Raw genomic sequence first — 25,877 nt, 5'->3', positions numbered from 1 at the left:
CTCAAAAGTGGCTCAAATGGCCAAAACGATGTCGTTTTTGCCATTTTTATATTGTTCTGTACTCAAAACAACGTCGTTTTGACCATTTGAGCCACTTTTGAGTTACAAAATTTGAGCTACGTAACATTGTCGATTAAAAAAAGTGTTGTCACCACATTTATGTTGTCACTTTTTTATTTTATTATTTTTTTTATTGATAGAAATCTTAGCATTAGTAGTATATTCTTCGCAATAAGAAATGCTAAAAAATAATAATAATAATAATTCTTAGTGAGATCAAGTTTGGCATACACAAAATAATTTATCTTTTTATTTTTTTTATATCACATCACCTTTTTATTTTTTTACACATCCTTTTATAAAAAAATAAAAAATACACTTATTTAAGTCATTCCAAACAACCTGATAAGAAATGTCAAAAAAAAAAAAATTACATCTTAATAATTAGAACAAGATGAAAAACATGCATCATAATTAGAAGTCTTTGTAAAGTAGTGATTTTTCCAAATTTTAACTTTGAGTAGTCTTCTCCCTCTTTTTACTTTATTTTATAATATTAAAAAAACCGCCATCGCACTGCTTGAAAAGAAGCTCTCTTTCTTTCAGTCTCAGCTTCTCACCATCTCTCTCTCTACTTCCTTCCTTCTCATAGTTGATCAAAAAAGAAAGTTAACAAAGAGACCCCCCCACACTTGCATGAAAAGCAAAAGCAAAAAGCTTCACAAAAGCAAATCAAATTTGACAATGAAGAAGACAACGCATATTCATATAAGATCCCCTATACACTATCATAAGCTCATTATTCATCATCATTCTTCTTCGAGTTCTCATCAATGGCGTCTGAGATCGTCGTTGCAGAGCCCACAAACGAAGGCACTAGCAGTAGTAGTAGTAGTGGTTACAGAAGAGGGTATATCAGCAGGAACACCAGACCTTTTACGAGATCAATCACTTCTGGTCATGATCGTGTTCCTGAGCTCTTCGACAGTGAGAAATTGCCTGTTACTTTGGTTTCCGAGATTCAGAGGTTTCTTAGGGTTGCCAATTGGATCCAAATTGAAGAGCCTCGTGCTGCTTATCTTTGTAAGTTTTGTGTTGTAATTCAAAAAATATTGGTTGATTAGCTATTAGTGTTCAAAGTATGTTACCCAATTCATGTAATTCAGAAAGCAGAACCTTTTTTAACTTTTAAATAATCAGTTTTTTCCATCTTATTTATGCTATAAGCTGCATTAAACAGTCTGATATAGACTTTTAAATTAAAATGAGCTAATCATCTCTTAGAATCTATAACAAACAGTCCCATTGTCAAATCAGAATCGACTTGTGAATCATTTTGCACAAATAGTGAATTGTGAATTATATCGAATTGTTAATTGTAAAATTCACTTTATTATTTCATTTTATACAAATAGGATTTGAAATAAAATAAATATCAATATAGCTAATTATATCTATCTATCTATACTAAAGAGAAGCCTTCTCTTCTCTTGGTGTTTATGTATATCTTATTTTGGGTTTTTTCAAAATACCCTTATATCATTTATATGGGCACCTAAATTTATTTATTTATTTATTTAATTTTTTTTTTTTTTTTTTTCCGAATCTCTCAAATTTTTTTTTCCCAATTCATTTCAATTTTCAGATTTTGAATTCAAGCATATAGTTTACAATCTAATTTTCTAAAACAAAATGATTATATGTGCACACATCGTGTACCCCCCGCTTCTAGTATATATAGCTATGGGTGCACACGCGATGTGTTTATAATTTCACACTTAAAATCTATATATGGTTTGATGATTGAGGGATGATTTGACAAATGATGAGAACTTTTTAATAGTTTTGGACAGGTTGATGAAGCATGTATTGGATGCGATAGTTGTTGAATATGAAGGGCATTATTGAAAAATAATAAGAATAGTGTGATAGTTTACACGAAAAGAGGTGTAGGATTTATATAATAGATAGAAAATGACATGGTTTCATGCATTATGCAAGCAAAACTGAACCGTAGTGAATTGAGTGAATTGCAAAGAATTGTAGTACAACACAATTGAATCGTAAGATTCAACAACACGAATTGAATAATGTTGGTTGAAACTTGTATCGAATTGTATGAGTCAAATCATGAATTGTAAGATTCTAACAACTATGGTTGTAAGAGTGATAATTTGGATGAATGAGTTCAAATTGTTTCTTGTGTGTTTGTGAACTGTAACATTTGGTTATCAATTGCAAGAATTTGGTTTTCCTTTACTATTATTTTGTTTTCCTGTTATTCTTTCTTTAGGCTAGGATGAAACAATAAAATATTTTGTTTGGTTGCTAAAAAAAATGAAGAGGGAAAAAGAGACTGATGTTTTGTTTCATTGGTTGTTGAATAATGAAAAGCAAGAATCAGAGATCATTCTATGTTCCTATATTTTCCTAGCAATGAAACAGGGCATAGGAGAAGTCAGTGGCAATAATTGGTTGCAGAAAGGCAAAATATGGCGATATCCAATGTTTTTGTTTTACGTTCTAAGTGTGGAATATTGGTCATTGTGTGATGGTGTTTTGTGTGCAGGCCGCTTTCATGCTTTTGAAGTGGCACATAATTTGGATCGGAACTCAAATGGCCGGGGAGTACGGCAATTCAAAACTTCTCTTCTTCAGCGACTTGAACAGGTAATTACTGAACTGAATCCTTATAGCTAAACGTATTCCTGGTGGAAAAAAAAAAAAAAAAAAATCCTTCAATATTGTTGTTTTACCAATGCCATTTCTTACTTGATATTGAGAATAATTTCTATTGAAGTTGCTTTAAGGGGGTGTTTGGATCATGGATTTGGATAGAGATTTGATGAAGGAAAGGAGAAAGGTGAGGGAAATGGGAATGAAACATAAGCTAAATTTTTCTCTCCATTTCTTTTGCATTTCTAAATCCCTACTTAAATTCAGGGTCCAAACATAGTCTAAACATAGTCTAGAGGGAATATAAATGTACAAAAGGTCTGGATAACCATACCATTCAATAGGAACAGTTTCATGAGTGGCATGCTCTGTATTGTGCTTCTCCCACTTCTCCTTGTCTTGTTGCATCCTCTTGATACTAGGACTTTAGGGCATGTTTGATTAGTGAGATTATAGTATAGGATTGGGATTGTTAGTCCATAGACTCACAATCCCATGCTTGATTGCAAATTTTATTAACCGGATTACATGTACGGCGGATATTTAATCAAACAAAATTGGCGAATTTTTAATATTGAGAGGTGTTGGGGATCATAATATCAAGTATGAAAGAAAAAAAAGAAAATGAATACATAATAAATGGTTAACTCACTAATTTAATTGGATAACTAATCCTACACTAATTCTTGGGATTGTTAATCCTTTCACTATTAATCTTGTTAATCAAACAAGGCCTCAGAGTATTAGCATTTTTCTCAGGAAAGATTGCTTTGTTAACAAACAGTATTGTTCATGCCCATGTATCTGGCATCTCACCATAATTCACTATAGCTCCGTTTGGGAAGTTGGTTTGTGGGTTTTTTTGGCTAAAATAGCCACAAAAAACAAAATAGGCTTTTTAGTCCAATAAGACAAAACATCATATCCAACTCATAATCTTTATATTCTCTCTCTCTCACAAAAAGTCAAAAAAGCCAAAAGCCCTTCCCAAATTAGGCTTTTTAGTCCCAGGCTAAAATAGCCAAAAAAGCAAAAAAACCAAAATGCCAACCCACTTCCCAGTATAGTTTATGACTTGTTAGGTTCCAAAACTAAGCAGCAAGTGTACCACAACCTGTCTCATTCATTATGTTTGATTTGTCTGCGGAAGAATAGACCTTACAATGTCTAGCTTTGTTCATGACAAATGAGTCTTTTCGCTCTTTTTACAAGCGAGCGTTTGACACCTTTATGCTCACCCTTTCATAGAATTATCCTATGAATATATGTGATAGCCTATGAAGCGTGCACACAAATATGAGATACAAATAATTATGATATGGATACGATGATATAAAAACCTGAAAAAATAAAATAATATATTGGTACAGCCAAGATACATTTATAAATATATATATATATTATTAAAAAATTTAATATTGCATTATATATAAGAACTAGTAGCCATTTTACTTTTAAATTTTCAATAGGTCCTACAAAAAATTCCTTTTCAATATCAAGTCTAACTACTTATATTGCCTATTGCTTTTCCCAGTCACACTTAAAATATGTTATGCAAAAATGTTGTGTGTAATTTTATTTGCTTGTTTAATTGTTGAAATACGATTTTAGTATCATTATATTTTCTCATATATACTTACTTTTTATAAATATGGGACATATGTATGACACATTAAGAATATGTTAATTTGTTAATTCTTAAAAAGTAGGGTATTGCTTTAATCTTATTATTTTCTTCTTTCCTAAGAATTAAGCAAATTATTGAAAAAAAAATTCTGGTATTTATCCTAACAATTATTCTAATATTATTAAAAAATTATTACAATTTCAATTTCATAATAGTTTGGATACGTGACATAGAGTATTCGGAAAGTATACATATTTCTCAAAATTAAAGAAAATTATGAATATGTTTAGGAAGTATTGGATCTGTGTCTGCCTGTGTCTAAGGAGTAATCAGTATCCGATACAACTCCCTTCTAGAAGTATCTGTGCTTCATAGCCGATAGCTAGGTAATTCGTCATGTAGTCCTTCGTTTATTTGTTTTACTCATACTAATTATGTAGGCGAGCAGTTTCATTATAGGTCTTGGTTCACTAAGTTAAGCTGTCTGAATGATTGAATGTCATTGGCATCCCTGTACCTTGTGTCAAAATTTTCTTTAACATGTGAAAATAAGATACTTCCAATGATCATACCATATTTCAAAGCCAAAGCATGAGGATAAAAGTTACTGCAACTGCATCCTCATTAATCTATGTTTTGGATAAAAGTTCAGCGTTTCAATATTTTCATGATCGTTAATTTGTTTTATACCATCTTCACTATGAGGAATAATAACTCAGATTTCTTTTAGATTTTTTTCTTTTCTTTTCCAGATTCTTTCCAGTTAGTCTCCTATATTCTCAGATTCCTGCTTTCCTTCTTCTTTGGTTATTACAGGATGAAGAGTTTACTATTAGAAAAAGGAAAGAAAAGAGTGACATACGTGAACTCAAGCGTGTTTATCACAAGTACAGAGAATACATTATCAAACATGTCGGAGACTGTAATCTTGAAAACAGGTAATTGTTTCTGCTCTTATAGGAATTATGTTGTGCTTCTTTTGAACTGAAGTTTATGGGATATTTTTAGTTTCTGTTAGTTGAAAAAATGAAAACTCTCAAGTTACATCTTGACAGAGAAAATAAGGCACGTGCAATTGCTTCTGCACTGTTTGAAGTATTATGTACAGTTAGCAAAGCAGCTGGTTTGCAGGTATCTTCTTTTTCCATTTTTGTTTTTATTATTTGTTTCTGATATATATTTTAATTCTTCATCCTTCCTTATCCTTTTCGTTATTTAGCAGATTTCTCATAGGATTAAATTAATTTATTTTTACTTTTCATATACTTAACAGGCCCTTGCCGATAAGGACAGCGCAAAATCTGAATTATTTGTGCCATATAATATTCTTCCACTTGATCAAGGAGGTGTTCATCATGCAATAACGCAACTCCCTGAGGTCTGATGTTGTGCAGAAAAAAATATCTATTTTAAGCCCCGTTAAGTTATTACAGTAGTGTTAGCTACCCTTAAGTTATTAAGCCCCTCATTGCTACAGTTGTAAGAGTATTATGCTGTCAAGTGGCACATAATTGAGGCCGATTTACTGTGCCAAGTGATATCAGCGTGTTCTCTGCAGCACGCCCAAACTTTATAGAATCGAATGAGTTTTATGATAAACTAATAAAATGCTACAGATTAAAGCTGCAGTCTTTGCTGTTCGCAATGTTCGTGGTTTACCTTTCTTGGAAGATTTCAAGAAACGCATGGTGTACTTGGATTTATTTGATTGGCTTCAATTTTGCTTTGGATTTCAGGTAATGTCATCTAACATCTTTTATTTATTTTATAAATGGATTACATCCCAAATGGATTACATCCCAAATGGCCATGGAAATATAGAAATTTACTTGAATTTTTTAGTTTTGTGTCTTTTCAATTTTGAGGATTTTTTTTGTTGTTGTTGTTGAGTAAGAGGATTTCTTATTGCATTTGCGTTGAATTTCTCATCTCAGAAAGGAAATGTTGCAAACCAGAGGGAGCATCTGATTTTACTACTTGCTAACACCCATATTCGGAAAATTCCTAAGCAAACAAATGTGTCGCAGGTACTTATGGAATTCCATACTCAAGCCTTTTTCTTTACAATGATTTGCTCTTAAATTTGAAATCTAAATTCTTTCATGGTGTTAGTTGGGAGATGAAGCTATCAATGAACTGATGAAGAAGTTTTTTAAAAATTATACAAGTTGGTGCAAATTTTTGGGGAGAAAAAGCAACATCCGGTAAGATTGATAGTTTAATACTCCTATCCTGTTCTTCTAATTAGAAATATCTTCACTTCCGTTTAACATGAACAAATCATGTATCGTTTCACCCTTTATGTTTTTTGTTTTTTCTTGTCGTACAAACTTGTTCTATTAATGCCTTTCTGTCTCCCATCTATGTTATTTACTTTTGTTTCTTCTTGCTTTTTGAACAATTCTGTCAAAAACATTTTCAAGCCAGTTGTCTTGTTCTTAATTTTTTTTGTTTATTTCTGTGCGTTTGCTCATCCATTTAATATTTTTTTTCCCCTTGTAGGTTGCCATATTTGAAACAGGAAGCCCGACAATATAAGCTTCTATATATAGGGCTTTATCTTCTTATATGGGGGGAGGCTGCAAACCTACGGTTTATGCCGGAGTTCCTCTGTTATATTTTTCACCATGTAAGCTGACTGTTTGGTTTTTTAAACCCATTGCGAAAAACTCAGATTTGTGTCAATGAGTTTAAAAGATGCAAGAAGGCATATTATTTGACAACATTGTGAAGGATTGATTTCTAAATATTTGTCTCTCACATCGTTCAGGAATAGACCAAAATCAAAGCATGACATTTAACAAAATTTTGTTGCAACAACATTTACAACATGGATGTTCAGCTTTCTATAAATTCTTATGTTGTCTTCTTGTTCTGATCCTTCCATTTAAGTAACTCTTCCGAGGGTGATTGAATGTTCAAAGTGTATCTCAATTTCCCCCCACGAACCTCTTCATAGGCATTACAAAACCCTAAAAACACAACTAGTTTTTAAATTAGCCATGTCTAATATAGAAACAATGTAAGGTCTGAATTCCACTCCTAAATTTTTTTGACCTTCTATAAAAATGAATACACAGTAATATTTGAAAAAAAAGAAACAATTACACAGACTTGGATATCTTCTTTTTTTTTTTTTTTTTTGATAAATCAGACTTGGATATCTAAATTACATCAACTGCTGAATTATTATCTATGTCAACTAGGCTCCAAATATTGATCTACACCATAAAGTTGGGCACATGAAAGGGGTTATGACATTAGGTTGCATAATCTACACTTGAATATGGTTTAAATTAACTCAATAAACTATAAAAGGGCTTAGTTGAGGAAAATTTATGAACACAAAGCAACTCCTGCTAGATAGGTAACAAAACACATATTACAAATCACATCTAACGCTCGTGGGCATTTTTAAAATTATAATGTGTAGGTAATTAAATAGAAATCTTCAGATTGAATGTAAATTGGGTGTTTCTTTGATTTTTTTTTTTTTTTTTTTTTTCAGATGGCATATGAACTGCATGGTATTTTGAATAGTGATATTAGCATGATTACTGGGGAAAGGGTCATGCCAGCTTATGGAGGACAGTCTGAGTCTTTTCTTAACAACGTAGTTTCCCCAATCTACACGGTCATACAAAAGGTACTTTGAGCTTCTAACTACATCTTTATGTATCTTTCTTTCATCTAACTTCCTTTTTTCCTCATCAATCATTGAAGGAAGCTATGAAAAACAAAAATGGGACAGCTGATCATTCTACATGGAGAAACTATGATGATTTAAACGAATACTTCTGGTTAGAATTATACTTGTAGTCACAAGTTTACTTTTACTTTTATTGTGCTTCTGATAAATTATCATCTACGTAAATGATGCTTTTAAGATGTTCATCTCATCTTCCATATCTGCAGGTCTCCTGATTGTTTTGAAATAGGTTGGCCCATGCGTCTGGACCACAATTTTTTCTGTGTACAACAATCGGACAATCGGACGGTCAGAAAAGCTCGGGAATCAGTTAAGAATCTTCAGGAAAAGAAGAGAGAACAAAATGAAGATGAAGTAGACGTAGAGGTAAACTATGCATTGCAACATACCTATATTTGCTCATTTTTTTGAAATTACATGAATTATTTTTATATATGTATACATATATACATGTTATGCTGCAATGTAAATTTGTTTACAGTTTGCTAGACCTCATTTTGGACCATAAATATGTGGTATATCTCAATTTTTCAGAAGAGAATATTACTGCTTCCAGATTTTTGGGTAATGAAATATGTGCTTATGGTGCATGTCTTTATCTGTGTGTATATATACAACTGCATGTCTATTTATGCATGTATATCTGTGAACATTCACAGGTCAGTTTGTTTGAGTTTCCTATTAGTATGACTGGCTGCTTAGTTTTTTCTTTTCTTTTTCTTCTGTGTGTTTGTACTGGATACAGGATTACTCTGTCATTTCGCCCACTATATTCGATTTTTTTCCATTGAAACTTTCTTATAATAGGTAATATGAAACATAGATTGATGATAATCTAAAGTGCATGCTGATGGGACTTGACTAAATAATTTGCACAGTTGATTACCACTGTGTAAAGGCATGGGTTACCTCTCTGTGTCTCAATCATTAAAAGTTCTTCATGAAATAGCATAGAATCTTTTCCTTGAAGTATGTCGTGGTGACATAAAAATAATGTTTTTGTGCTCAATAGTCAAATATTGATATGGGAAGGAAATTGCTGAGTTTGATGAGGGCGTTGTCATCAAGATTTTCCTAATGGATCATACCTTTCTCTCTTTTTTTCTTGGCTTATCTCTTAGCATATAGCAATTTCATAGATAATTATCAATATGTTTGAAACTGAGACTTAAAGAAACCGCATCTTTTTAATAAAAAAAAAAAAAGAAGAAGAAGAAGATAAAAGAGATTTATCTTAATTATTCCTTGTTGTTGACAAAATATAAGGAATAATAGGATTTTAGTATACTCTTCCCATTGGCTGGCATATGAATGATTTGAATATCACCACAATAAAAAAATAATAAAAAATCTGTCAGCTCCATCTTTTGTTGTTTTTGCCTGCCTTTTTGCTAACAATAAGGTTCAGTTTTGGGGTTTTTCTTTTTTACTTTTCTTGTGCTTGTAGTGCCCAACAAACAGCATATGCCTGCCAATTTGGTGGTCAAAAAAAGCATGGCAGATAGTGCCCACTCATGGGTTCATTCCTGCTGTGCCAAACTCTACTTGGACTAATTCACCGCTGCACACATGCTCACATAGACACTAACTAATGTATCTCCCATGATTTTGTTTTCTCATTAAGCTTGCTGCCAAAAAATTTCATCCAACCCCTTTGTGATATTCAGGCTACTACTGATGAAAAACAGGAGCAAATATGGTTAGGGAAGACAAATTTTGTTGAGGTCCGATCGTTTTGGCATATTTTCAGGAGCTTTGATAGAATGTGGAGCTTTTTTATCCTATCTCTTCAGGTATCTTAAAATTGACAAAATCTGTTTAGCTACTGATTGTATCTTCTAAAAGTTTTGGCTTATATACACTGAATGGTTTTCTGTTGCTTTCTAGGCAATGATAATTATGGCATCTCATGATCTGGAATCTCCATTACAAGTTTTTGATGCAACAATACTTGAGGACGTTATGAGCATCTTCATTACATCTGCAGTTCTTAAACTCATACAAGGTCTGGTACTGTATTCAGCTAGAACAATTTCTTCAAAGGCAAATGCAAGATGATAAGGCGTCTTTGTAAACCAAGTGTTAAATATTTCCTAATGATAATATAACAGGTTAACAACTACAGGACTAGATATACTTAACTGAAACAACAATAAACATATGCACTTTAAAGAACCAGGAAAGTTTTGTCAGGAGTCATTTGTATACCACAATACAAATCAATGTTACATGGACTCTGGTACAAATGTCAAGTGTGGGCATGTATCTAAGTCTAATTCCCATGTTCAAGGACAAGGGGATACATCAAAATATTCATATTACTTCAGTTTTTTTTTCTTATTTTCTATGGTAATATGGTTTTTACAAAGTGACATAAAGCATTTCATGTAAAATACGGGAGTTTTATGCATAGTTATATGGTAACTCTTTATGTATAACTAGTTATATGGTAAACTGTAATTATTATATATGTTTTAGGAGTGAATGACCAACTACACATGTCAAACACACATCCCATAAACTTACAATAGTGTCAACCATCAGGTTCTCCACACATTTTGAAGAGTCTGAGTAACATAGCTATAGATAATATGCTTAGGAGCTAAATAGGTTCATGATCTTCTCAAGAGAAAACCCGGAAATAAGTACGTAACTCAACTAAACATGCCTCAAATTGAATTATGTGTCTGCTATATTGATCCCTTTTCTCTAGTTGGCTTTTTGTAAAGTCATTCCCTTTGTGAAATCCTATACAGTCATCTTCTTTCTCAACCTCTTGGCACCTAACTTGCATAAAATCACTCCTCGTATGGATACATTTAATTGGTCTGCGTCGCATATGGTTGGACCATTTCAGATGACTCTTTCTCAATCCATGTGGCTTTTTAACTTCAATTCAATGCTTTTGTTTCTCATTGCACCTTTAGCTGCACATCCATTTGTACATATTCATTTTATAACCAATATTCATCTGTTAAAGTAGTTTCTTAGCTGCACAACATGCTATGCCAGTAATTGGTGAAACCAATGTAGACTACGTTTCCATTTCTTCTTAAAGTTAAAACTGAAATACAATGTTTTCTTTAGTCTCTCATATTACAAATGGGTAATGATAATTGACTCAATGACAAACTAAGGATGAAGACTGCTTAAGTTTTCAGCATTAAACTGGAGTGTTGGTTTTGCCAACTAAAATATTCATCTGGAGTGAGCTTGGCTGTTTCTATGGCATTCCATCTATGTATTGTGGACAATCATCAAAAAGCCTTGATATAAGCAATCATTAAAAAAGCCTTAATATTTCTCAAAATCCTTTGTGTTTGGAAATGGGTGGTTAATGTGTGACAGTTTGTCTTTTTGTTACTTTATTGAACATGAATAAGTGTAATTTTGATGTGATGTCGGCCGTATAAAGAGCTTGTTTATCGGATTGAGAAGTTTTCTTGGATAATTTTGAAGATTTCACAGATTTTTCTGAAGGCTCTCTTCAAGTAGTTGGGTTCTCCACTTTGTGGTATTTAAGCAACACTTTAGAGAACCGTCCGTCTTTTATTTTCCCACCATTATGCCCTAAGGGTATTCATATCTTTCTTGATTAATGATTAATGTGGCTTGTCACACTTGTTACATGTAATTGACCATGATGCAGATGTAATGCTTCCGAACTCTTAAAATTCACTGAAATGTTTGTCATGGAGTTATGACCCTTGAAAGTCAGTTCTTTAGAATTAGAATGCTATTGTTAAGTTGAATGATGTCATTCCAAGTATTGCCTGGCTGTTTCCTGACTGATATTTATTTATTTATTTATTTTCAGCTATTCTTGACATAGTCTTTACATGGAAAGCTAGATCCACAATGCACTCCTCTCAAACCCTAAAACATGTACTGAAGGTTGGGTTTTCGGTGATATGGACTATTGTTCTTCCTGTATGTTATGCTGGCTCTAGAAGGAAATATACTTGTTACACGACAGATTATCATAGCTGGCTTGGAGAATGGTGTTATTCTCCTTATATGGTTGCAGTGACATTTTACTTGATGACCAATGCCGTAGATATGGTTCTTTTTTTTGTACCTTTGGTTGGCAGATATGTTGAGACCTCAAATTGCCGCATGGGTACCTTTTTGTCTTGGTGGACTCAGGTAAGATTCGTAATACGTTCTATTACATTTCGTATGCTTTCGGATCAACATTTGTTTCATCTATGTTTTCATTTTGAGCTGGAAAGTCACAGAATGCTCATAATTTTCAGTATTTGGAGTAGACCTTGATTTTTTCTTTTTTTTAAACCCAGAGCAGAGCAGGTTTTGTAACTAATTGATCATTGAAGGCATCAGTGCATATCAATCAATTATGATCATGTGTAGATAATGTCTCATAAATTATGTAGAAATTTAATGTATAAAGAGAAATAGAGAATTGTATTATTGATTGATATAATGTTATTGATTTTCTGTCTATTACAAATGGTTCCTTATATAGATGTAGGTGTAGTGGATGGTGTGTAGTGGATGGTGATAGTGGTGTAGTGGGTTAGGTTTAGTGGAGTAGGTGAGGTGGTAGTGGTGTAGTGGGTTAGGTTTAGTGGAGTAGGTGAGGTGGTAGTGGTGGTAGGTGATGGTAAATTCTAACAGCCCCCCGCAAACTCAAGGAGGATAGAAACTAACCAACTTGAGTTTGAAGAGAGGAACAAAACAAGAAAATACATAAAAAATAAAAGAGGATAGGTGACACTGTATGGTCGTGTCAGACCATTGGTGAAGACACTGGATGGTGGTGTCATAATGTTGTAGAGGACACTGTATGGGGGTGTCATAACCATGTAGAGGACACTGTATGGTGGTGTCATAACGGTGTAGAGGACACTGGATGGCGGTGTCAGACCGATGTAGAAGACAGTTTATGGGGTCATGTCGGACCGTTGTAGAAGACAGTTTATGGGGTCATGTCGGACCGTTGTAGAAGACAGTTTATGGGGTCATGTCGGACCGTTGTAGCAGACAATGTTGTGACAGTTGTTGTGACAGTTTACGGAGTCTTGCTGGACCCTTGTAGAAACTAACCGGAACCAATGTCGGGACAGTTTACAGAGTCTTGTCGGACCCTTGTAGAAACTAACCGGAATCTTTGTCGGGACAGTTTACAGAGTCTTGTCGGTCCCTTGTAGAAACTAACCGGAATCTATGTCGGGACAGTTTACAGAGTCTTGTCGGACCCATAAAGGAGCTAACCGGAATCAATGTCGGGACAGTTTACAGAGTCTTGTCGGACCCTTAAAAAGTCGCACCCTCAAAAGGTGTGCCCAATCTTTCAAAAGGCGTGCCATCAAAAGGCGTGCCCAATCCATAAAAAGTCGTGCCATCAAAAGGCGAGCCCAAGTCATAAAAAGATGTGCCGGACATGATGGCGAGGCACGTGAGTGCCTTGGCTGGCGCGCCCGTTTGTCGTCTGGCGTCAAGTGGCGCGCGATACGCGTGGCTGCCTCGCTATTTAACCAAGGTTGATGCTGAGGCTGAGGCAGACAAAAAACTTCTGAAAATCCTCTGAAAAAACTCTTCGTTGTGCTGAGAGAGAGAGTCTGTAACACTCTGTTGCGAGAGATATTCTGTAACACTCTGTTGCCCAGAAAATGGCTTCGTCGTCCCGTGGGCTGCTCACTCTCTTTCCCGACCTCAACGAGTCAACAAGAGAGACAACTGGTGCGGTGGCACTGGAACCTCAACCAAACGCCCCGGAGTTTACTCCGTTGAACTTTCCGATGCGGTCTGTGGAGCAAAGAATGGCAGTGCAGTCGGATGTGGAGGCCAATCAGTATACTTTGAAGTCATGTGTGGAAAGCATGACGGCGGTCACAAACTTGTCGCACCGGCTGCAGAGTAGGACAAATGAGGTGCAGCAGTTAAATTCCCAGCTGGCTCTGCTCCAACGCATGTATAAGGATGCGCGAGCAGAGATAAGTGTGCTAAAGGCAGAAAACAAGGAACTGAAGCGGAAGGCCACCGTGATGTTCCGTTTTGGAGGTCCGCCATATGCTGCAGTGGAGGAGTATGGGGGAGTGAACGTGCTCGGTGGACAAGGAAGCACTGAGGCAACACCGTCAAGGGCCGTCCAAGACGGAGGCAAAAAGAAGAGACCGGCGGCAGAGTAGAGAAGAAAAAATCCCACTGTGCCGATTTGTGTTGATTTGGTGTTGTTTTTGTTGTTTTTGTTTTTGTTTTTGTTTTTGTTTTTTTTTGTTTTTTTTTTTTTTTTTGTTTTTTTTTGTTTTTTTTTTTTTTGGTGTAAAATGGTGATCAGGGTGAGCCCGACATGAATAAAATAAGTTGGTGTGCAGTTCGTCGTCTTCCGTTTTTTTTTTTTTTTTTTTTTTTGGTGCAAAGAAATAACAATGAAAAAAAAAGATGAAAAATAAAGTGAAAGAGAAATAAAAAAAGAAAGAAATAATAAGAAGATATGGGAAATCAAAATGAGAGAGTGAGAAAAAAAGGAGAATGGTTCACGTGGGTTCGTGGCCCACGATGTTGTGAAAATCTGCAATGGTTGGTTTTTTTTTTTTTTTTTTTTTTTTTTTTTTTTTAACAAAAAATAAATAAATAAAAAAAATAAAAGAAAGAAAGTGGAGTGCAAAAGGTGGATACTGCCAGTGAAAAACATGAGAGTAGTGATTAGACCACTTTTTAATAATAATAAAAAATGAGACCACTTGGGTGGGCTTTTTAATAATAATAAAAAAAATGAGACCACATGCGTTGTGTGAGTGGGTGGTCTGTGTCAATAGGGTGCTGGGTGTGTAAAACTGTGTAGTGTTTTGTGTTTTGTGTTTTTTTTTTTTTTTTTCCCGTGGGTTTCTTCGTTTTCTCCAACCCCTGGAGGCAAGAAGGGCTCCCACCAGCCAGACTCGTACTTTGGATACGGTGCCACCCAGCTTTCTGGCTTCTCAAACTCTAGCGTGACAGGATTTGATGCCAACGCATCTTCCAGACTGTCGGCTTCTCAAACTTTCTGTTAAAACTCTGTCCAGCCTTAACTTCATGAACGTGATCCACGGATCAAGAGCAACGGCGGGTCTCTTTAACCGCTTGGTAATGTTTGGAAATTTATCCAAGAACTTGGGTTCAATCACAAGCCAGAAGTCCTGCTCTTTGTCACGCTCTCCATAGTGACGAAGCCGTTCTGACAACTGCTCCTGGAAATGCTCCTCTTCATCCAGCATGAATTTCGCGTTTGCTACAACGAAATAGTACCTTGTGCTGGTTTGTTGTTGCATCTTTTCGGCAGGATCGGAGGAATCAACGGCAGCAACAGCTGTCTTCACAGACGTGGCAGTTTCCCAGCCGTTGGATGTGGTGGAGATAATGTTCCGTTTGGTCAGAGTTTGCGGCGGAGTAGACCATAGTGGCACCGATTGTGACCGTTGGAGGCGGCTTCTGCCACTGTGCGTGGCCACAGTTGCAGACAAGGCGGCCATTGAGGCCGAATTTAGAGTTGCTGCAGAAGCTACTAACATTATTGCAGCTTTTGTGGAGGGTCTAATTGCAACTACTCACCTCAGTTCACAAGATTAGAAAGAGAGGAGAGATCTGATTTCTGAGATTGTATATTGTTTTCGGGTTGTGAAGATTGATGGGAGAGTATGGTAATCAGGAGGAGCTCAAGGTATGTGTAGAAAAGAAACGGAATAGGTTAAGGTCCGGCGGACGGTTAAGGTGAGGTTGCCGCCCGCCGGTGAAGCGAAAATATTAGGTTCTAAACCTGCTCTGATACCATGTAGAAATTTAATGTATAAAGAGAAATAGAGAATTGTATTATTGATTGATATAATGTTATTGATTTTCTGTCTATTACAAATGGTTCCTTATATAGATGTAGGTGTAGTGGATGGTGTGTAGTGGATGGTGATAGTGGTGTAGTGGGTTAGGTTTAGTGGAGTAGGTGAGGTGGTAGTGGTGTAGTGGGTTAGGTTTAGTGGAGTAGGTGAGGTGGTAGTGGTGGTAGGTGATGGTAAATTCTAACAAATTATCAAATTCAGAATTAAAACCATAATACTCTATACCAGTTGAAAAATTATTAGTTGCATGTGGCTTCCATATTTGCATGTATTATTGTCATGCACTTAATGTTGCTGAATGACAATTTATAAGTTATATGTTGCTTAATGATTTTGTTTTGTGGTCTAGGCTTATTTGTGCAGTAAACATAGAGATGTAGCATTAGCAACTTCATCATTGGTGAATAGACAAACAATTCATCTTGTCTCCCAATCTGTGGTGTACAGTTGCCTACCAAAAGAACTGCAGGATAATAATTGAGAAAACATGCTTTACTTGTGAACATTAAATGCTTCCTAATTCGAAACTCGTCTCGTAAATTATTTGGCACACATAATACATAATTTGGGAACTTACTGAGAAATATTGTGATAAATTATGAAACTGGTAACAGTAATAGTGTTACAGAATAAGAATTGAAAAAAAATAAAACAATAATAATAGGAGAAGAAAATAACAAGAACACTATACAGATACACAGCTAGTTGCACAGGATTTTCAATATTCCTGAATAGTTTTGATTCATTCTACGGAAGCATAAGTTGAGGTTGGATATTACTGGTTGCACTCCACTAAAAAGAATTACTATATACCCTCACTCGTATAGTGCTCAAAGCTAGTGCCACTTGTTATAGAAGTGCCTACTGAATACTGAATACAAGCATGTACCTGGTGCAGCTGATGTGGAAGTTTATAATTCAGTTGTACTTGGGAAAAGTATACATGGTTTCAATTGCTTCTAATAAAAATAATTAACCCAACAATGTCTCTATCATTATGCAAAGATTTTGGTGGACCCTGCACTGGAAAAAGGATATTGTAATGGGAACCACGAGTTGTCTTTAACAGTCTCTAGATGGCGGAGGAAGTATATTAAACTAATGCCTTCACTTTGGCATGCTCAAATGATGTTTGGCTCTCTTGCAACCTTTCATAGATAATAAAAACCGAGGCTTCATCAAGTCTTAGTTTCTTTAAGCTTGTCAGCTGCTGGGTAATTTAAATTTGAGCTTTTCAACTTCAATTGAGTTATAGGCAATTCTGCAATTTCATATTTGGTGGCCTTTCTCTGTAATAATTGTGATGGCTTCCTAGACAAGCTTAGTTGTGTATCGGGCCTTTGCTTATGGTTGGCACAAATCTTAAATAGGTTTGACAAGTTGAAAGTTTCTCATTTGTGACTGTTGAAGTCCTTGTCCTATTATAATGAGTAACAGCTAGCAACCTATATATATCCACGAAATTTTCAATTCAATAGAGGAAACTATAAAATTGACTATGCAATGCCAGCCTAAAAGAAACTGTGTTCACTGTAAAATCCAAAGTGCGACTGCTGGATTCTTCTTCTTTTACATATCATTATTACTACTGCACTCACTTATTTACAGAAGCCAGTTATCATCTTTCCAGATTTTAATGTAGACGCCTACAGTAGAATGGAAAGAATGGTATTGGCTTACCTATGAATGAGGTAGAGGCCATGTGTATATAATATATTCATGATACAATTTTGGAAACAATATAAACAAGGCTCTAAATCCGTGATTTATATAATCATGGATTTTATACGATCTAAAAAAATAAAAATATTCTAATTCCTATACTTAACATTCTAATTCCTATATTTAACACTCTCCTTCAAGCTGGCGTGAAGACATTCACCAAACGCAGCTTGTCAATGGATAACTAGAGCAACATTGGTCCCACAAGTTTTGCGAACATGTCTGCCAACTGCTGAGAAGAAGAGACAAAGGATGGACTCACAATGTCCAAACCTTTTCTCTAATGAAATGTATGCCAACCTCGATATGCTTGGTACGCTCATGAAGCATAGGATCAAAAGATAATATAATGGCATATTTGTTATCACAAAATAAAGAGGAAGGAACAGTCTCCTCAAAACCCAACTCTGCCAAAATAGAGCAAAGCTAAAGAATCTCGCATGTCCTATGTGCATAGCTCGATACTCAGCCTCTGCAGAAGACCTAGCAATAACCGTCTGCTTCTTACTTTTTCACGATACAAGATGATCACAATAGAAAGTACAGAAGCCTGAAGTGGAACGCCGATTAGTCCTAGATCCTGGCATCCTGCATAGTCAACATTGGTGAAACAGGAGAGCCCAGATTAAAGATGAGATGTGAAGAACAATCCCACGCCAGGAGAAGTCTTCAAATACCTCAAAATGTGATGAATCGCATCATGGTGCTTTGTGCGAGGTGTATGTACGAACTGACTCACAACACTAACCGCAAATGTCAAGTTAGGTCTAGGTCAAATAAATGAGGCGTCCAACAAGACGTTGATACATGCATGGGTCATCCAGCAACTCACCAAACTCTGATCTGAGCTTGACATTAGAATCCATAGAAGTAGAAGCAGGTTTACACCCTACTATACTAGTATCCTTAAGAAAGTCAAGAGTGTACTTCCTTTGAGACAAGGAGATCCCCTTCCTTGAACGAGCCACCTCAATTTTCAAAAAATATTTGAGACATCTCAGATCCTTAATATCAAAAGTTTGGCCCAAGTTTTTTACTTAACCAATGCCAAAAGAGTCATCACCTATAAGAATAATGTCATGCATATAAACTAACAAGAGTATAAACTGACTCGCAAAATTACAGCGAATGAAACAAGTATGATCTGAGTGGCACTGAATAAAGCCTATAGATATGATAAAAAAACTGAAGCGACCAAACCATACTCATGGAGACTGTTTTTGACCGTATAAAAATTTGTGTAACGGGCACACTTTCTCTGAATACTGTCTCTCAGCACGAAACCCAGGCGGAGGAGCAATGTAAATCGTCTCAAGCAGATCCCCATGAAGAAATACATTCTTGTCATCAAGTTGATGAAGAGGCCAAGAATATGATGCTGCAAGGGAGATAAGGAGATGCACAGAAGTAAGGTTGGTGACAAGGGAAAAAGTGGTTCCAAAATCCTTGTTATGGATCTATATGAAACATTTGGCCACTAGGCGGGCTTTGTAATGATCAACAGAGCCATCAACAAGATACTTTATAGGGAACACCTATTTGCAACCAACAGTGCTTTTCCCAGGAGGTAAAAATACAAGATCCCAAGTGTGATTCTATTGTAAGGCCGCCATCTCAGTTTGTATAGCCTTTACCTATTTAGGATTTTGAAGGGCCTCAGACACGGAACGAGGAATGGACTCCGACTCAAGCTTGCCAAGGAAAGAACGATAAGAATCGGAAACTCTGTCATAGGAAAGATACTGAGAAATGGGATAATTAGTACTATTCAAATAACCCCAACGATCTGGAGAATGTCGATCCTGAGATGGGTTACGACGAAAAGGTGGAGGAGATAGAGCCAAAGGAGAAGAGTTACCTGACCTAGAGATCGGAGAGGCGGCAGGGGACAACTGAGTGTATGGGCGACGAGAGTATTCCAGTAATAGATTGAGAAGGAGGGAGGGCAACAACCTAATCTTTAACCTCGTCCAAAATTGGCACTAGGCGAACACCGGAAGTAATGGGAGGATAAGCTTGCAAAAGAGGGTTAATACCAAAGAAAGGAAGATCCTCACAAAAAGTAACATCCAAAGTATGGTGAAAATGACGAGACACAGGATCATAACACCTATACCCTTTGGACATGGAAGAGTACTCTAAGAAGACACAACGAATAGATGCGTCATCTAACTTATTGCGAGTGGGACTTTGATTTGAACAAAACAGGTACATCCAAAGACACAAGGTAATAGAGGAAACAAAGTGGTAGTGGGCATAATATGAAACGGAGTGAGGCCATGCAATACACGACTAGGGGTCCTATTAATGAGGTAAACAGGAGTAAAGTAAAGACAGCCATATGCCAATAAGACTTGGGAACACCCATACCCCAAAGAAAACACCAGATAACAGATATAATATGACGGTTTTGCATTCAACAACACCATTTTGTTCAAGGGTCTGAGGACAAGTACATTGTTGAAGAATACCGGTTTGATTAAGATGGGAACGAAATTTATTCCCTACCATTATCAAAACGGATATTCCTAACAACTGTATGAAACTGAGTTTTAACCATTTGTAAAAACTGAACAAAAAAGAGAAGCACGTCAGACTTGCGACGAAGTAGATAAACCCAAGTGCACCTAATTTGATCATTAATAAAAATCACATAATATCTATAACTAGACAAAGCAGTGACAGGGGATGGATTCCAAACATCAGAATGTATAATATCAAAGGCACTAGGAGCACGAGTCATAAGGGATATAGCTAGTAGGAGTATGCTTAGACAACTCACAAACCACATAATGAAATTTAAAATCTTTGCAAGCTTTATTAAATGAAGGAAAAAGTTGACATAAATATTGAAATTAACATGACTCATACGAACATGCCATAATTCTAAAGTTTGAATATTAAAAACACAAGACATAGAAGTAGGCAAAATAGAGGCCTGAAAACTAGATAAAGAAGAAGAATGCTCGTCCAGTGGATCTCCAAAGTAGTAAAGCCTATCATGCTCACAGCCTTCGCCAAAAATCCTTTTCGAACTCAGGTCTTGTAAAAGGTAAGAAGAGGGTAAGAAGATGACAACACAATTAAATTGTTTGGCAAGATGACTAACGGATAAGAGATTATATGCAAAATTTGAAACATGTAAAACAGACGATAAAGTAATGGTAGGAGATAAAGACACTACACACTTATGACGAAAAGATGATGAAGAACCATTAGCAAGACACACAGGGACTGGAAATGGAAGAAAGGAACTCACCTGTCATATGATCATTAGCCCTAGAATCCAAAACCCATGAGGAACTAGTAAATCGAATATGGAAAGCAGTAGAAGTACTTGTAGCAACAGTGGAAGATGATGGGCCATGAGAACTAGCAGTGAGAGATTCAAGCTGAGCCTGAAGCTAACCAATTTGAGTCTGCAACTCCTGTAAATTAGGGATATTAGGAGACCCAGGAGCAGAAGTAGCCTCCACTAAAGTAGTAGTGTGAGCGGTGCTAGTACTATGAGGGCGAGAAGAACGTTGCCTCAACTCAGGATGAAGTTTGAAGCAACGAGCCTTAACATGACCAGAAACACCACAATGATGACAAGTAACTGGACTAGTAGAACCCCGAGAACCAGACTTTGCAGCAAGAGCCATCTGATCAGATGAAATCGGAGACACAGGGGGAGGGCTCGGCTGAACCAGATGCCGGCGCTCATGATTATCGATGGTGGCAAAGGCCTTATTAAGAGATGACATGGGTGATGTGTTTAAAATCTGAGTTCGAAGAGATTCAAACTTAGAGTTTAAACCCATGAGAAATTGGTAAGTGTGTTGAGGAGCAAGGCGTTTGGACACGAGAAAGGCAATATCTGCTGGTAACTCAGTTAAGAGCTCATATTGAGCTAACTCTTCCCAATGGGCCGGAAGATATCCAAAGAACTGTGGCACAAAAGTCCCAAAGTAGACTAAGAGGCACGAGTAATATCCTCATAGAGCTCAAAGATGCGAGCATTATTATGAGCATGAGCATACATCTGTGACAAGGCATGCCATAGAATCAGAACTATGTCACAATGAAGGAACATATGTTAAATATGATTCTCTATGAAGTTGAACATCCATCCCAAGATAGTATAATTATCAATATCCCATTAGGCACAGGTAGGGTCTGTCGTAGCTGGCTGGGTAGTAGTAGGTAAAAATCAGGGGGCCTTTCCCTTTCTCCCTAAATAAAGTTTATGGGAGCGGCTCCATGCGGCAAAATTTTTCTCATTCAATACCAGACTTGTAATGCGATGAACAAGTGTGTGATGAGGAGAGAAAAATCAGAACTAATTGGGACAGGTTTTGTGGGTACATCAGAAGAGACAACAAGAGATGGTGCAGTCATGGTGGAATAATAGGGGTTAAAAAACACACAGAATCATAGCAAAACAGTCCGAAACAATGCAAGAAGCTGGAAAAAACTCAACGGCTTATCCAAATAAATACTACCGAACAAACCCCATAGCCCAATGAGCTAAGTAAATATAGAAAAGTGCTTACCATGTCAAAACAAGAACCTAGAAGGGTGAAAAGAAGTTCACACTGACCCAATACAGCAAGGGTCTAGTCGGCACTCAAAAAACCCTCGACAAGAGAGGTGCGGAGGTATTGGAAGGGGAGAGAAAGGACTGTCGACTGGTGTAGAGGGAAGAGAAACGGTTGTCAGTGGATGGGTACGGGAGGAAAGGGCTGTTGGAGTGGTGGGTGTGGCTGTGGCTATGGCTATAGACTACCAAGAGAGAGAGAAAGAGAGAGAAAAGGTGGCTAGGGTTTGGCTCTGATACCAAGAAGAATGAAAAGAACGGTATTGGCCTACCTATGAATGAGATAGATGTCATGTATATATAATATATTCATGATACAATTTAGGAAACAATATAAACAAGGCTCTGAATCTGCGATTCATACGATCACGATTTTATACAATCTACTAAAAATAAAAGCATGGTATTGGCTTGCTTATGAATGAGGTAGAGGCTATGTATATATAATATATTCACAATACAATTCAGGAAACAATATAAACAAGTCTCTAAATTCATGATTCATACGATCACGGATTTTATACAATCTACCAAAAATAAAAATATTATAATTCCTATATTCAACACCTACTTCCATACCTGATCCTCTTCCTATGTTTTGCAATTTGAAACCTCAAACTTCAAAATTTTCAAGAATTTTTATAATGTAATTCTTGGATTTTTGAGAAGTATACAATCTAAATACTTTGGTACATCTCTTCCAAAACCACATACTACTATAAACTGCCACTCAACCTAAATCTATAATTGACAGCTTTATTTACTTTTCAGCTCTGTGTTACATCATATTTGAAATATACCAAAAACCTAGAAAGATAGGAGTTGATATGTTCATGATATTTGTAACATGGATACTTCAACTTGTGCAAAGTATGCATGTCGTGACACGAGGAGATGTTCAAGACTAGGGCTGTGCAAACGAACCGAGCCGAGTTGAGCTTGGCTCGTTTATTGAGCTTGAGTTCGGCTCGATAAGGAACTAGGTTCGAGCTCGGCTCAATAAATTTTTTTAAAATATTATTTATATTATTTAATATATAAATATTGTATTTATTCTATTATTTATATATATTTATATATTATTTAATATATAAATAATATATTTATTATATAATTTAAATAAAGATAAACAAGCCGAGCTTGACGAGCCGAGTTTATGCGAGCTCAGGCTCGGCTCATTTACTAAACAAACCGAGCCAAGCCGAGCCCTTAACGAGCCGAGCTGAGCTTGTTCATGAACAGCTCGGTTCATTTGCAACCCTAGGCATGACGAAAGATGTGTTTCAGACACTTGTTGGGTGCAATTGCATATCCAACAAATTTCTCTCAAATATGAACAATATGGGAATAACTTTTGTTTGTTAGAAGTTTTCTAGCTTACTTTCTTTAATTGTTTGATTTTTAATATATATATATATGATAAAATAGCATCCTTGTAATGTCTATAGATGGAAACTTACTTTTTAATAGTTCAGCTATGTTTTTGTGTATTAAGTTAATAGAAGGCACAGATGAGCTTGAGATCTACATACACACAACTCCAGTACTCGCATTTTAGTTTATGCAACATTGATTTTAAGCAGCGTGTTACTTTGTAGCTGATGTAGATTGGATAATTGGAAAATCCACATGAACCTGTTGTTATCTCTTGAAGGTGAAAAACTGTTTTAATCCTAATAATTTCCTTGCCTTAGTCATGAAACTCTTCCAATGGTATGAATTATTTGCCATTATAGTGTGATATATCAGATGAATTTCATTATTTTTTAAAGTTCAAATCTCTGGTTTTAAGTTCCTAGCATTTTATCTCTTATTATTTCTGTTGAACCGGAGTTGTTCTGTGTCATGGCCATAAGACTAAGATGCATTTATTTATGGCTTAGGTTTTCATCTGCTTGATTTTTGTTATGAACTCTGTGAACTTACCTTTAAAAACTTCTTTGCATCATGTAGCCTAGACTATATATTGGACGAGGAATGCAAGAAAGCCAGGTCTCCCTTTTGAAGTATGTCCTTATTTGTGCCATAAAGTTATTCTTTTAGTCCTTCTTGTTCTCTACTGACAACCCTCACTTGAGATGTGTATGCTCTCTTATTTGTAGGTATACATTGTTTTGGGTTCTTTTATTGTTAAGCAAGTTCTCCTTTAGCTACCACTTTGAGGTAATTATTTGGTTTTTCTTCTCAATGTTATTTTACAGTATTGCTTTTTGACCCTGGTGCATATTGATACTTGTTTCTATTGAAAAAATACAGATAAAACCACTTATCGCACCAACAAGACAAATCATGAAAATAGGGGTAAAAAATTATGAATGGCACGAGCTTTTTCCGAAAGGTACTATTCGTTGCTTTCAATGTCTTGTGTACACAAAATTGGAACAGGTTTATTGTTCTAGATTCATCTAACTTTAAGTGTCCTCCTAATTCAGTCAAAAGTAATGCTGGTGCAATCGCTGCTATTTGGGCTCCCATAATTCTTGTGAGTTTTCTACATAAGTATCATAATAAATCTCTTGTGGCTTTGAAGTTTGAATAAACAATATATGGGCTAGTCTTTTTTTTTCCCTTTTTTTTTTTCAACAAAAGACTTGTTTCAACACTAGTCTCAAAAATATTAGTCCTAGTTCTCTGATAGTCAATTTTATACTCAGCAGATTGTTTAATTAATTCGGGCATATATAACAATTGCTTTTTCTTCAGGTATACTTTATGGACCCACAGATTTGGTATTCTGTTTTTTGTTCAATATTTGGTGGAGTTTATGGAATCTTGCATCATCTTGGCGAGGTGAGCTTTCTTGTTCTATTTGACTAAATATGTATGGTAAATTGGTAATCACCTCACTTGTCTTTTTCTGAATAGATTCGGACATTGGGTATGCTGAGAAGTAGATTCCAGTCTTTGCCTTCTGCATTCAGTGCTTGCCTGGTCCCACCCCCATCAAGTAACGAAAAAGATGCCAAAAAAAAGAGTTTCTTCCAACAGAGATTCCAGAAGGTTCGCTTTTCTAATGACCTATGGCTAACTGCTTGGACTCTTGATATGTTTCTGATCTAGTTATTGTGAGGTCATTGTGTTTTAGGTGTCTGAAAATGAGAAGAACGGTATTGTTAAGTTCGTTCTGGTATGGAACCAAATTATCAGTAGCTTTCGGGAAGAGGATGTGATAAGTAACAGGTCATTTTGTAATTACAGCAGCATTCTTCTTCTATGTCTTTATACCAGTTGAAATTTAGTAAGAACGTGTTCATTGACAACAGGGAGATGGATTTGATGAAAATACCTTTGTCATCAGAGCTATTTTCTGGTGTGATTCGCTGGCCTGTTTTCCTTCTAGCAAATAAGGTGTGATGTCTATTTTATTTTATTTGTTTTTTTGCAACTCAATGCTACTATTTTTATTAATATCTGCATCTTCCTATTCTTTACAGTTTTCAACAGCATTGAGCATTGCAACAGATTTTGTTGGAAAGGATGGGAATCTTCATAGAAAGATTAGAAAAGACAACAACATGTATTGTGCAGTAAAGGAGTGCTATGAATTGCTGAAGTATATCCTAGAGATGCTTGTAGTAGGTGAGCTGGAGAGAAGGTAAGAATTAGTGGCATCATTTGATGAAATTACCTTTTCATATATGTCACCTAAGAAACACGGACAACTCTATAGAGGAGGCAGTGTGTCATGTCGGACATGACACAGCAGATACTCCTAAAAAGCATGTCCGACAC

The 25,877-nt window shown here is 36.0% G+C and overlaps 1 protein-coding gene across 2 annotated transcripts in view; it reads left to right on the top strand.

Moving 5' to 3' along the window:
• Positions 1 to 545: 545 nt before the first annotated feature.
• GSL04 (glucan synthase-like 4) overlaps positions 546 to 25,877 on the top strand; it is a 49,160-nt gene continuing 23,828 nt past the window's right edge. The window contains exons 1-24 of one of the 2 annotated variants that reach the window (XM_028256995.2): positions 546 to 1,083; positions 2,570 to 2,670; positions 5,120 to 5,241; positions 5,359 to 5,434; positions 5,577 to 5,681; positions 5,920 to 6,039; positions 6,238 to 6,330; positions 6,416 to 6,507; positions 6,806 to 6,932; positions 7,812 to 7,949; positions 8,027 to 8,103; positions 8,219 to 8,378; positions 9,701 to 9,805; positions 9,900 to 10,017; positions 11,830 to 12,158; positions 24,099 to 24,151; positions 24,248 to 24,308; positions 24,402 to 24,483; positions 24,578 to 24,627; positions 24,849 to 24,935; positions 25,011 to 25,145; positions 25,231 to 25,325; positions 25,409 to 25,493; positions 25,580 to 25,740. In XM_028256995.2, the coding sequence (XP_028112796.2) occupies positions 834 to 1,083; positions 2,570 to 2,670; positions 5,120 to 5,241; positions 5,359 to 5,434; positions 5,577 to 5,681; positions 5,920 to 6,039; positions 6,238 to 6,330; positions 6,416 to 6,507; positions 6,806 to 6,932; positions 7,812 to 7,949; positions 8,027 to 8,103; positions 8,219 to 8,378; positions 9,701 to 9,805; positions 9,900 to 10,017; positions 11,830 to 12,158; positions 24,099 to 24,151; positions 24,248 to 24,308; positions 24,402 to 24,483; positions 24,578 to 24,627; positions 24,849 to 24,935; positions 25,011 to 25,145; positions 25,231 to 25,325; positions 25,409 to 25,493; positions 25,580 to 25,740 (2,822 nt within the window). In that variant the 5' untranslated portion in view covers positions 546 to 833. Of the gene's footprint in view, positions 1,084 to 2,569; positions 2,671 to 5,119; positions 5,242 to 5,358; positions 5,435 to 5,576; positions 5,682 to 5,919; positions 6,040 to 6,237; positions 6,331 to 6,415; positions 6,508 to 6,805; positions 6,933 to 7,811; positions 7,950 to 8,026; positions 8,104 to 8,218; positions 8,379 to 9,679; positions 9,806 to 9,899; positions 10,018 to 11,829; positions 12,159 to 24,098; positions 24,152 to 24,247; positions 24,309 to 24,401; positions 24,484 to 24,577; positions 24,628 to 24,848; positions 24,936 to 25,010; positions 25,146 to 25,230; positions 25,326 to 25,408; positions 25,494 to 25,579; positions 25,741 to 25,877 lie in introns of both variants that reach the window. The other variant, XM_028256994.2, reaches the window with a different exon arrangement.

This window comes from Camellia sinensis, chromosome 7, assembly GCF_055761805.1.
Source record: "Camellia sinensis isolate YWXY chromosome 7, ASM5576180v1, whole genome shotgun sequence".
Classification (NCBI taxonomy): Eukaryota; Viridiplantae; Streptophyta; class Magnoliopsida; order Ericales; family Theaceae; genus Camellia; species Camellia sinensis.
The sequence above is the reverse complement of the archived record's forward strand: the minus strand, read 5'-3'. Positions and strand labels throughout refer to the sequence as shown.